We start from the raw sequence: 13,452 nt of genomic DNA, 5'->3' as shown, positions 1-13,452 counted from the left end.
TGCAGTCACGGGAAATAACGCATTGTTTATGAAGATGAAGAAAAAAAATCTTAATGAAAATGTTGTGATTTTGAAAAAGATAGACCTACTCCACTGGGGTCATAACAGTGATTTTAGAATTAGTTCAATTAGGCCTCCCACATGCTATTGGAAAATGTGGGTCTTGCCCATTTTGAGTTTGTACAATCTATAACATTACACTTTATTGCGTGGGATGCTGCCATGAAGGCCGTCATTGTAAATAAGAATTTGTTCTTAACTGACTTGCCTAGTTAAAAAAAAAAATAAGAGCCACACAACAGAACACTTTTCATCAATGAATCATGAGGTTACAGTGTAGGTCGATGATTGACAGGTTTTCAGGATGAGGCTGGGCATGACGATGGGTGTTACCAAAGCGCCACCCTCTGATGCTCCATAAAGACTAGCACCCGAAATTTATAAATGCGGCTATAACGGCTCGTGACGCAGTCAAACTCTGTTTTTACGGGAATATAACAGACTAAACGGCAAGAATACGTTAATATACAGTTTTTTCTTTATATAGTTATATAAATATTTTTAAATTCAAACTAGTCGTTTTCCGTGATTGTTCGTTTCCTGATCCCGCGCGCGCTACTGAGCAAGTTATGCGCGGGCTGAACATGTCCTAGTCTTCTTCAACATTGACAACTAACATGTGGTAAGTTAAACTTGTCATTATTTTTTGAAAAATAGTGCGGTTTTAATTGGTAACTAATTAACGTTGGTTACGTTACTGTGACTGATATTTTTGTAAATAGCTTGCCGGCTAACGCTAGCAAACGTTTGTTCAATCATGATGATACTAACTAATATTAACAAAAAAATTGTTCCTTCACATTGACCGTAACGTTACATCGTAAGGATTATAAAGTCAGCTACCGAGCTATACTTTAGCTTAATTGTCATTCATTTATAATAACGAAGTGTCGCTAACAATAGATAGTTAGCCATTACAAAACAGCTTTCTAGTATAGCTTATATGGCGGGTATTGACTATTACATTGGTAGACGACTGGCAATCGTTAAGATTAGGTTGTTACGAACATTCGACATTGCAGGTCATGTTGCTGGTGCGAGTCATGATTGAATGAATTATGACACGTGCTCTGTGCGTCGTAGTTATAACTAGATGTCTCTGCAATTTTAACATATTACAAACTTTAGATAGCTAACGTTGTTACCCATGTTAAATGTCTAGGCAATAGTTATCAACTTCACGATACCCGAGGATGTTGAATACGGAGGCGATTCGTTTTTAGCCTACCTCCGACTATGACCAAGTCTGTATCAGTCGATACTTTAGGCAGGCCAGCCTGTATGTAAATGATTGCATTAGTAACGTGTAGCTCACTACCTATGTTTGTCCTGTGTAGTTGCAATATTATTCGTTGGGTACTGCAATCCGTATTTAAAAAAAAATATATATATATATATATACAATTTTAATCTACCTCCGCTAAGGGAGCCGGCGTTATTTAACTCAGAATGGACAGCCCAGTCATTGCACGGCGCAATTTAAAAGGTCACATAATAAAGTTATCAAACTGCGGATTGCAGAACCCAAAGAAAATAACTCCACTATACACAGGACCAACAGGGGTACAAGGTAACGTTACGTATGAAATAATGGATATGTTTTACTGCAAGTATCGACTGATACCGACTCGGAGGTAGCCTACACTCCGCCAAAACTCATCGCCTCCATCGGGCATTGAGGAGTTGAGAATTCTTGGCTATCTAACGTTGGATGGCTAGTGTTATGTTGCATCGTCGTGTATACATTTCTCTGCTACGTTGGCAAAGAGTACATTGGCAATTTCTGATATGTTGTCTAGCTGCCTTTGGTTAGTCTCATCCTGCGACATCCCCCAAAATGGCTTCCTTATTGCATTGTCTTCAGGCAAGACAGACTATATCTATAGCGGTACCCATTCAGCCATTGCACGATACATTCTGCGAACGAAGTTGGCACAATTGCACACATAGTAGCTCATTTTGCTAAGTAGCGCGCAAAGTTTTGGCTTTAAAAGGTGATTTTTCTTTTTTTCTTCACTGAAATTCTTATTGAATGACCTGGCCACACTTTAATTTCGATAGAAGTGGATATGGTCAGGCTCCAGGGTAGCTATTGCTACTACTGCTGTTTTGAGTAGTGTTGCGAAATGGTTAACCATGTGTGTTTTTTTCGGGTTTGTGGAACCCAAGTTGCTGTGGTAGGATTTGACCGTCATAGATTTACCTGCAGCTGGTCTCCTCTGACTTAAGATTGTATATCAATGAATGATCTGAGGCACACTGTTCAAGCTTTGTGAGGTTGGAAGAAGGGATGGTTACTTAATTTAGACATTTCTCCCTCTTGTCTTTCAGGATGTTCTGTCATTCACCTACACTGACTGTTGAACAATGCGTGTCTGTTCAGTCTGTTTGATTGCCCAAAACCAAAGAAACCCTAACAAAGCTAGTAAAATTACAGGATAGCAATACTTTACCTCACCATAATTTATTGTTGTTCAGTCAGGGACAGCACATAGGCTACTCTCAGTAGGCTCAGTTAACCCTCAACCTTGAGGGTTAGGGTTTCAAAGAGAAGTAATTGTATACACACATTGATACCTCATTTAATTTTGCTGCAAGCAAATATCACATTTATTTTGATATACATTCCCTTATATCGTGACATCAATCTTTAGAGCAATCAATCACGCACAATGGTTTCGACAACTCTTGCCACCCTTACCCTGGTGGGCACCACACTAGGGATCAAGGCCCAGGTCACTGGTGAACCACTGACAGACTACATGTGGCTTCTCATAGTTGGCTTTATCATCGCCTTCATCCTAGCCTTCTCTGTGGGGGCCAATGACGTGGCCAACTCGTTTGGCACGGCAGTGGGCTCTGGAGTGGTCACCTTGCGGCAGGCCTGCATCCTGGCCACTATCTTTGAGACCGTTGGATCTGTGCTTCTGGGAGCTAAGGTCAGCGAGACCATCCGCAAGGGCATCATCGACGTGGGCATGTACAACGGCTCCGAACAAGTGCTTATGGCTGGCTCTGTCAGTGCCATGTTTGGTGAGTGAAACAAATTATTATAATACCCCTTTGTAGGCAAGACATTTTTTTCTTTCAATTTGGACATCTTGTGTATGGTTGTACTATGATGTAATGTTGAAATAGAGCTGGAACTGTTTAAATGGTCAAGTTGGCTTTTATGCTGCTTCTTAGGTTCTGCTGTATGGCAATTGGTGGCCTCTTTTCTCAAGCTGCCCATCTCAGGGACCCACTGCATTGTTGGTGCTACCATTGGCTTCTCTCTGGTGGCCAGCGGTCAACAGGGGGTCAGGTGGCTGGAACTCCTTCGGATTGGTGAGTCAGCAGCTTCCGTTGACCACAGCTTACTTTGTGATCCCTGTAGTAAAATTAACAGCTTCTATTATGTGCAATGAGTAATGCAAGTTTCTGGTGTTCCTGAGAGCACTATGCAATGCTAATTTTTGTAATCTCCACAGTTGCCTCCTGGTTTCTCTCCCCCCTTCTGTCTGGCATCATGTCAGGTGTCCTTTTCTACTTTGTTCGTATGTTCATCTTGCACAAGGTAAGCTGACAAATCTGCTTCTATCTAAATCTAGATGTTCTTAAATTGTAGGAAGCTTCTTGTTGGAAATGGTTGTAGTCTGTGCCAGACCATAGATGATGTCCCAGACATCATATTAAACAAATAAAGACACTCCTTGTTCTTTGGACAGGGGTATTATTCTCTGTGTAATCTCACAGGCCATTATGTTAGATAAAATGTACTGACACACCTCCTATTCTGCCATCAAATGTAAGCTGATAATACAATGGGGAGCATGGTGTTTCTGATTTCTGTTTGTCCCTATGTAGAAAGACCCGGTGCCCAATGGTCTGAAGGCCCTGCCTGTCTTCTATGCTGTCACAATGATGATCAATCTATTCTCCATCATCTTCACTGGCGCTCCAAGTGAGTATCGTTGTCCCAGTCTGCCTTCACCATGCATGCCTGCCTACAGCCTAAAATAATCTGCTCCCTTAGCCAGTCGGATACCTACACTTTTTTTTTTTCAAGACTGAACCAGACTGCTTACTGTTCTCGGAGAAGGCCTGTTATTTTAACCTGTTGTGTTTTGGGTCTTTTCTTGAATGTGGTTATATGTCATCATGACATAATTAAATTACAGAGAGGAGCACTTCACAACAGGGAGCTGGAAATAGGATATCTCTTTATTCGTGACGACAGATTATGTCCCTTTCCCACACAGAGGAGGAAAAGTGGAAGTAAAGAGGTTAACTCTGCAACTTGGTGTCTTTTGCCTCCGTCAGGAGTCTCGTTGAGTAGTGCCATATAAAATCTGCGTTTCGGACAGAATCCAGACCTTTAAAAAATATATGTGTGTATTAATCAAAAGAGAAACAAAATGCAACAGTGATTTGTATTTTCCTGTGACTTTCTGAAACAGCACAGGAATGCCCCTGTCTGCGTGTTGTATGTCTGGTCTATACTTTGTGTAGCTGTTAGCGACAATGCTAATGATATCTGTCTGTTGGTAGATGGCAAGACATTCCAAAAAATCTAAATAAAATGTTAGCTACAATGTAGCATATGCCTACATAGCTATAGAAACACTGCTAACCAAACCACGGTCTCTAGCTGGTGTAAATTTGCATTAAAGGGTAATTAAACCCACATTTCTTAGCTATTTCTTTCCTTTCTCAGACCAAGTAGTTTACTGATGTGGTTTAAGCATTGGTGTGGACTTAGAAAAAACTAAATTGGATGTTCTATATATTAAAAAAAAAGTGCTTTCTGGGAGCAGACACCTGGAAGAAATTGATTTCATAGGACCCTAATTGAGAGCACTGTGAATATTAAGGTCTGCTATATTATTAACTTTTTAGCTTTGAAACTCTAATTAAATGAGCAACTTTTGCTCCTTGTTTTCTTCTACCTACAGGACCGAACAGTTCAAGAATTCAACTGGCCTGGGCCATTAAATGAAGGCTACAGGCCAGAGTATGACTTGATGTGTATATACGCACATCTGCACACCCACTCAGAGGAGACCACATGCACTCAGTCACATAATGTACTCTTGTCAGTCACACCTACATGTGAGTGTGCTGTACATGGGGACCCTTTACTCTGGGGTACCTCACATGAAGTTCCATACAGAGATTGCATTCCAAGAATCCTGCTCAATATATTCCCACACAACTAAGAAGAGCTCAGGGAGGGATTAATTGGAGAACCAGATATAACATAATGACATGTAGGCCTACTGTATTCACACACGCGCTGAGGAGGACGTATCTTTACACATACAGGCACACATTTAGACTCTGGCCACTGCCTGTAACTGGAGCCGGCTTATTACGAGGCTAATCCTGATCTTTAGCCACACTTGGTTGGTCAGTCACTTCCTCATGTTATAAGCACGTGGATTAAGAATTCAACACAAGACAAGAGTCCATGATTAGCCCCTTTCCCCACTTCCCTTTTTTTCACCATTCATTCAGGTGCATTGTATCCAAATGGGTTGTACTATTTCAGAACACATTTCAACTGTCCTCTCATGAGAATCTTTTGAACCCCAGAAATCACAGGATAAGTAATGGATTACGTCACCTTTTTTATGGCGGTATTTGGCTCCGGAGTTGTGTAACAACGGTAGTATAGTGGTGACTGATCTGCTAGTCTAATACAACCCCATTTAAACTCAATGGGTGTAGAGGGAGGTGGCCAAGACGGGGAACTGTACATTTTGTTTCCTGTTTTAGAACTCTGTTTCTTTTGGTTTAACATGGTGGTGTGAAAGCACTCGGGCAAGCGCGTTCCTATACACAATATAGCCGATCCTAGTGCCAGAGAGCTCAGTTGGAATGGGTGAAAAAAATGAATGCATCTCAGGCCTGAGAATTGAGGTCAAGAGTGGATAATTTACAGAAGAGGCCTTGGTGTTCCACACCTTGTAAATCACCCAAGTTATTTTAGCACAGCTCTATTTAGTCTTTTGGAAGCTGTACTATAGAAGGCTTTGCCGACAAAGGGCAGTCACCATTTTATGAGCATGTCAACATTTAGCCTACGTTTGATTTGTGGAACCAACCAAGCGAATACTGGTCCCCTCTAGTTAAAGAATCAAATATATTTCTTCACTCACTTGGATAACCTGCCTGGCCTTCACTACAAACTATTCTCTTTCAAACAGTGGACACACCGCTTGTCCCTACATTTCAATATGCTTTAGCTAGAATGCTAATTTTCTGCTTCGGTTCCCCTTTGGAAAACAAACAGTGGGTGGCTTGGTTGCTTAGGTTACACTAAACAATTGGGAAAATAGAAATGACTGATCACAGTGGAGCAGCTGAGAAGAATGGGTTTAATAAACTGAACTGTGACTCAGTATACACTGCATGCCAGAAATACGACAGTCTCTAAATGTCTGAATGGTACATCTTGATAAGACGTTTTGCCTGTTTACACAAATTAAACTTTTTGGTGGGGCTCAATAAGCGGAAACCAGCTCATTACCGGAGTAAACGGCAATTGAGAAATTAGTTTATAGTTTTCTGTGGTATACGACCCTTCAAATTACTGATTTTAGAACATGATAGACTCTGATAGGCAAGCAATGCTAAATGCAACTGAAATAGTTTGAGTAGCCTACTTTTATGTTCATATAGTTAGGAAAAGTTGAGCTTTGACCTTTTTTTATTCTGATTTCTTTTTAGTCCATCAACATTGTTTATTCTACTAGTGGTAGGAGTGACACAAACTGGGACCATAAAGAGGATAATTGGCCAAAGCCACCCATCCCAACTATACAATTAACGGTCATGAGGGCTGGGGCTGAAATGCACTTCGGAAAAAATGACAAACCATATTATTGTGTAATGTAGGCCACGGGATGCAAAGGTTTAGAAGAGAGGGGTTTGGAACGCAGCAGTTGTTAAATTCTACTTCCTGGGACCTCCATCATTCATCCCACTGGATGGAGTGGTGTAGACTCGCCCCTTTTTGTGGGTGTGTTTATTACGACTGGCCCGTTGCTAGTTTTTTTGCCTTTTATTAATTTATTTTTTTGTCTCTAGAAATGTAATCCACTATAGGTCATCAGCACGTACTGTCAACAAATGTCTCTCAGCACATAATGATTAATACAGACTCCATTCTCCTTTTTCGGGGACACATATTTTTGCCCACTGTTAATTTTAGCACCAGCCTCCCCCTCCTACCCCACACAAATGTCTACTGGCTGGACCTGTTTTGGGCTGTCCCACGGTCACTGAGTCATTCTAGACTAGTCTAATGGAAGAAGCCTCTGCTGTTCTTAGAAGAAAAACATTCTAACGCCCCCTTCCCATTTCCTCTGCCTCTCCCCTCCTGGAGGGGGTGAGTTTGTTGCGTAACTAAATACTCATTGCTCATGTGGCACGGCCTGCGGTCTCCTGCTGCAGCATGTGAGGATGAGTCAGTACAGACTACACAGGAGAGAGCATGATGGACTCTGCCCTTCAATGAACACCACGATGAGATACCGTTATCTCAGGGCCCTGGCCTTCCATTTCCTTTAGTTTTTCACATCCCAGCATAGTTAATTTTTTAAAATGCGTGGTCAAGGTAACCGCAAATGTGTAGCTTTAATTTTCGAGCTGCACTTTTGTTATTTACTCTATGTTGCTGACTCTCCAACATGTCGCTTGCTGTCTCCCCCCAGGGTAATCTGTCGTGGTCCTTTTCCCTGCCAGCAGCACGCACAAGACCGCGTTGGCACCCCCACAAACACTATCGCAGTCTTGGCACACTGCGAACACTGTTAAAGGCTTCCTTCTATTTAAGTCCTCTCCTAACCTTTAAGGCACTCACTGTGAGAGGAGCATGTGAATGTGACATCCCTCGTCATTCACATGCTCCTCACCCACGGCATTGTGTAACTGTTCAGATCTATGGGCACGGTACCGTGCCATGTTTAAATGGGACATGTGCCACTTGTTGTGGCCCATTCTTGTAGCTAGTGGTGAAGGTGTGTGTTTGAGGTGATGATATTTTCCCTGGAAATATGACCATGTGCAATGAGTAGATAACCTTGAATGTCCAAAGGAGCGTTCTAGCATTTCACCCTCTTTAAAATGTTTTTCTCTGTACTCAATATATTAATTTGTTATCCTATTGAAGCATTCTTTACTATGATATTGTATAATTTAGAAATGTTTTTTTATAATAGGAATGGGCTACTGTAATTCTACCAACTATAGATGAGGAGCCAGGTCCAGATAAAATATTAGTCTGAAGACCTACTGTAAACCTTCTGAAAGGTAGCTCCTGCTGCCTTGTTTTTCAAAACCATCTTTCCTCTCTTTCTCCTTCTGTCTGTCACTGCTTGGTTACCCCAGTGCTTGGATTTGACAAGATCCCATGGTGGGGCACACTGCTCATCTCTTTGGCCTGTGGTGTGCTGACCGCCCTGTTGGTCTGGTTTATAGTCTGCCCACGCCTCAAGAAGAAGATTGAACGTAAGTACATTTTCTTTCCGCTTAAGTTTGGCACACCTCTTACAAAGCTGCTAATTTATGGTTTTATTTGATTAGAGAATTTGAAGTACTCATTCCACAGTCTTACCTGGAAAATATGTTTGATTGGGTGCTGTTAAAGTGCTGCCTTACATTTGGGCACGGAAAGTGTCATGGGGATTAATACTGCGTGTGTGTGTGGCTTCAACCATTCACGCCAAGGTTTTAATCCAGCAAATGGATTCAGGGCTGCAGATATGTTTTACACTAATTCTGTGTTCTGGCTTGTCTTGGAAGTACTCAAGTCTGATCTTTTTAATACAAATCTGCATTGAATTGACAATGAGCTTAAAATGCAGGGTGGTAATTGTGCTGGTCAAAAGTAGACCTGTCTATTAATAGTGAAAAGGAGTCGCATCTGAAATCCAGGATGAAAAAGTTAAACCTTTTCTTAAATAGCCTCCCTTTGAATGGGTACAAATATGAAAAGTTAGATTTTATATAGTCTGTATTATCTTAACTTTGCTATGGGGCCAATGGTGGGTCTTGTGAAAGGTTAATACATTTGCTGCTGAAATATCCGTGATAGATCTGTCTGGTAGGGTCCTATTCTACTAAATAGAGGCACTTAATTGGTTCATAGTGATCCACTCATTGGCCTTTACCTCAACTAGAATAGCCATGGGTTGACTTAAAGTATTCAGTTGGCACTGAATCACAGGGTTAAGACTGCAGGTGACTACTGACGTGGCTCAAGTCGAAAACAAACTGCTGCCGCCTCAACTCCTGTCCTAACCAGTATGAATGACGCAATCGGGTCAACTGGCTAGGTAGCAGACCAAACCGTTCTTAGGACTCACGAGGTGGACATATGTTTGCATTGAGTATCTGAAACTGAAAAAGTCATAAAGGATACATACACTTTCAGACCTTATCTACATAGGCCGACATGTAAAGGTTTTAGTCAATGGCACAATGTAAATATGCTAAAATTAGTACAGTCATTAGCTGTTTTTACCTGAGCTTATGAACACTTTGGCTCTCAAATTTGAATGCGTTTACCTCTATAGTAACTGCTTTTGGTTTTTTTCAGCTGGTTATGCAATTCTTGTGTAATTCTAAAATGTTGATGTGTATAAGAACCAATTGTGCATGTTCCCTCACTACCGTATTCGTGTTTGGTCTCAAGCCCAGGCAGTCTAACTCCACTCTTCCCCCTCCAGGAAAAATCAAGTCTTCCAGCCCCTCTGAGAGCCCCCTGATGAAGAGGGAACTGAGGGAGGGGCCTGTACCCTGTACCATCCTGAAGCCTGTCCCCGAGGAGCCCCCTTCACCCCCCTCCCCTGCCTCCCACGCTGACGCAGACACCCTCTCCCAGCCTCCCCAAGAGGAGCGCAGGGTCACCTTTGGCATTGGAGATTCTGATGATTGCGACAAGGAAGGCAATGAGTCTGAGAACGGCAATGCCAATGGTGAGTCATGGGGAGGTTCTGGCTGCCTTGGTAAATGGGTTGGGAAAAGTTAGAAAATGGGATAAATATGGTAATCCATGACTGACTACACTATTGCTTACTTTAAAGTCTCATTTTAATCAGTCCCAAAAGTGCAGTTCAGCAATGATGTGCAGTTCAGCAACGGCCCGGCCCACGTCCCCAGCAACGGTTACAGCCAGTACCACACGGTGCACAAGGACTCCGGACTCTACAAAGACCTGTTACACAAGCTCCACCTTGCCAAGGTGGGCGACTGCATGGGTGAGGCAGGCGACAGACCCATCCGCCGCAACAACAGCTACACCTCCTACACCATGGCCATCATCGGCATGCACGGGGACTTCCGGCCCAAAGAGGGTGAGTTCCACGCCAGCGAGGACAAAGGTACAGAGAAGAAGCGTGTGCGAATGGACAGCTACACCAGCTACTGCAACGCTGTGGCCGAGCACGGGGCTCCTGAGGGCCTGGGGGAAGCAGAGGTGACTCTGGAGATGGGAGAAGAGGATGCTGGCAGCAGCCGCAGCTCTCTGGAAGAGGATGGCCATGACCATGACCGCCCAGAGGTCTCAGAGCTCTTCAGGTTCCTCCAGATCCTCACAGCCTGCTTCGGTTCCTTCGCCCACGGGGGCAACGACGTCAGGTAGGGAGATGTTCCATCTTGGATGATTTGTCAAGATGAATAGTCATTTTATTGCTGTTTTCTAAGTGTTTTTGGACTAGTAGTTTGGTTGCTGCTTGTATGTTCATGTAGAGGGACTTTTTGTACTTGGCTTGTATTTGCGTAACCTAGTCTCTTCTCCTGCAGCAATGCCATTGGTCCATTGGTAGCGCTGTGGCTGGTGTACAATAGTGGTTCTGTGAACTCCAGTGCTCCCACACCCATCTGGCTGCTGTTGTACGGAGGAGTTGGCATCTGCCTCGGGCTCTGGGTGTGGGGTCGCAGGGTTATCCAGACCATGGGAAAGGACCTCACCCCAATCACTCCCTCCAGGTATGTACCAGACTGACAAATCCAAGTCAGTCAAATGGCACCTTTACAACATAACATTCCCCACAGACCTGAGACTTGGACAGACAACCAACCGTTCACTCAATTCTGGATTTCTTTTCCTTGCAGTGGTTTCAGCATTGAACTTGCCTCAGCCCTGACCGTTGTGGTTGCCTCCAACATTGGCCTGCCTGTCTCCACCACCCACTGCAAGGTAAGCTGTTCAGCCTTGGACACGGTGGTCTGACAGGGAGGAGGGCTGGGTAATGTGTAAGGCAGTAAACAGGATGTCTGCTTTTTGGCAGTTCAGTCTGGTTTTAATTTCCACTTTAAAATACTGGAAAGCAAGGTAAAAACAGAATCCAGTCAGCTACTGTTAGGGGGAGTGTTGTCCACGTCTTAATGGGCCATGGTTCCTAAGTGTTTAACAAAGGTCAGTGCGTCAATCGTGTGTGTGTGTTGCCAGGTTGGCTCTGTGGTAGCGGTTGGCTGGCTGCGCTCCAGGAAGGGTGTGGACTGGCGCCTGTTCCGGAACATCTTCATGGCCTGGTTTGTGACTGTGCCCATCTCTGGCCTGATCAGCGCTGCCATCATGGCCCTCTTCACCTATGTTATCCTGTAAGCCCAGGGCTTCCTGCACCCCACAACAGGGGAGGAGAAAGAACAAGCGCCCACTCGCACCAGGGGAGAGGAGGGGGAGTGAAAAGGAGAAAGGGTTGGAAGGCAATTATATGCCCCTAACCAACATACCCGAAGGAAGAAATACATAAAGAAGAAATGTTAATGGAAAAAAAGGATGTTGTGATATTGGCCTGTGTCATTCTCAACCTTAAGTGATGGTTGTTGGTTCCACCAGATTACTTCCAATGGGACATGAATTTTATCTGACTTGGCTGTATTTTTTGTTGTTGCTTTTCAATGCTCATGTTCTTGTAAATAACTAATGAAAGCATCTTCTGATTCTCCACTACTTCCATTTTTTTTTTATTGTGTAAATATGTACATACTACCATGTTCCTGTTTTTTAAATCTTATTTTACAAGTTCGTATGACACAATTACAATGCAGTATTGGCCTTTATTGAAAGATCTTTCTCCTGACCTACATATTAAAAAATGCTCAAAGTAACCTAGAATAAGCAGTATTTTTTTAGGTTGAAAGTGAAGTTATTGGGGTGTTCTCCACCTTTACATGCCATTGTCAAATGTGTTTGCGTGTCTTTTTGTCACTAATCAAGTTAAGAATTGTGTGTGGAATTGTTTTCCTCATGTGCAGGGGTGCTTGTTATGCCCTTTCCTGATCGAACAGAGTTTGACTCACTCAGCCATTCAACAGAACCCTAGTCTGTGTAGAAGTACAGGAAACGATGCGCAAGCCCCTCTGAGCTGATTGTCTCAACTTGTTACACTGGTCCCTCAGATTTTCCTCTATTTTTAGGTCAGTCATTGGCTCAGCATTATTCTAATGCAATAGATTGTTTTGTGTCAGACTACCTAATTTAACTGAAATGTGCTCAACATGAAACGAGACTGAGTAGACTCCTTTGTTTCTCTACGTACCTATGCTATTTGAGCACAGAGCAGGTGTTACGGGACCTGACCTCACCCAGCTCCTACCACACTGGCTCTTGGGACAAATTATAATTTATTCATTGGGAAAATGGCACATTTTTTCTAAGTAATGTTTTGTGGTCTGAAACACACTTTCATATGGCTAGTTATTTTAAATACAATTGTTTTAATGGCATTGTAAGAAGTTAATTGTGACTTTCAATTGTTTTGAAGCAAGTGAAGGTTAAAACTGTAGTACCATACATCAGTATATATTCTGAGTCAGCTTTAGCATTATTCATGGTGATAGCAGACCTCAACTGAACACGAGGTTATCTGAACAAATTTGCTGGTGGAATGTTGGTAAAGGCTGAGGGGAAACACTCAAATGAAAAGACCATATATTTCCTGTTAAACTTGATTGCATCAAACTAGATGGTGCAATGTGTTAGTTCTGCTCAAGCCTTCTGTAGTCTCTTTTTGTTTTGCAATTTAACTTCAGAATTTTTACTTCCCTGTACTCATGCTCTGTGGAATGTACACTTGCATACACATCAGGTACTCTTGCCACCCCCTCTCAGCTAAATGTTTTTATATCTGGTTGATGAGATTAGTGTGAGAGGGCAGGTTGCTACCCTAAACCTGGTGTGATGTGTGGGGACCTTGACCAGAGGCTCTGTTAGAAAGGGGGGGGGTCGTGCTGTGATGCCACTGAGCGTTGCAGTACTAAATGCATTTAGACTTAGATGCTGTAGTTGCCTTTATTTTTTTAGGCACCAAAGAAAAGACTGATTTGTCAAGCACAGACAGTCTACTCAGACTGGACGAAGGAAAATAAATACAAATTGAAAGCTATTACCTTGTATTTTCA

General features: G+C 42.8%; 1 protein-coding gene across 2 annotated transcripts; it reads left to right on the top strand.

Moving 5' to 3' along the window:
• Window positions 1-395: 395 nt before the first annotated feature.
• On the top strand, window positions 396-13,436 carry LOC139543898 (sodium-dependent phosphate transporter 1-B-like). Of its 2 annotated transcripts, none has more exons than XM_071350410.1 (11): window positions 396-682; window positions 2,392-3,093; window positions 3,247-3,387; window positions 3,531-3,616; window positions 3,907-4,003; window positions 8,434-8,553; window positions 9,774-10,022; window positions 10,146-10,683; window positions 10,849-11,034; window positions 11,161-11,245; window positions 11,498-13,436. In XM_071350410.1, exons 2-11 carry the CDS (start codon window positions 2,733-2,735, stop codon window positions 11,651-11,653), a joined length of 2,019 nt encoding a protein of 672 aa, XP_071206511.1. In that variant the 5' UTR covers window positions 396-682; window positions 2,392-2,732; the 3' UTR covers window positions 11,654-13,436. The 2 variants fall into 2 exon arrangements, with proteins under 2 accessions (XP_071206511.1, XP_071206512.1); XM_071350411.1 differs by lacking the exon at window positions 396-682 and adding an exon at window positions 1,489-1,630.
• Window positions 13,437-13,452: the final 16 nt, after the last annotated feature.

This window comes from Salvelinus alpinus, chromosome 18 (genome assembly GCF_045679555.1).
Source record: "Salvelinus alpinus chromosome 18, SLU_Salpinus.1, whole genome shotgun sequence".
NCBI classification, from domain to species: domain Eukaryota; kingdom Metazoa; phylum Chordata; class Actinopteri; order Salmoniformes; family Salmonidae; genus Salvelinus; species Salvelinus alpinus.
Note: the sequence above shows the minus strand (reverse complement) of the source record. Positions and strands in the feature narration are given on the sequence as shown.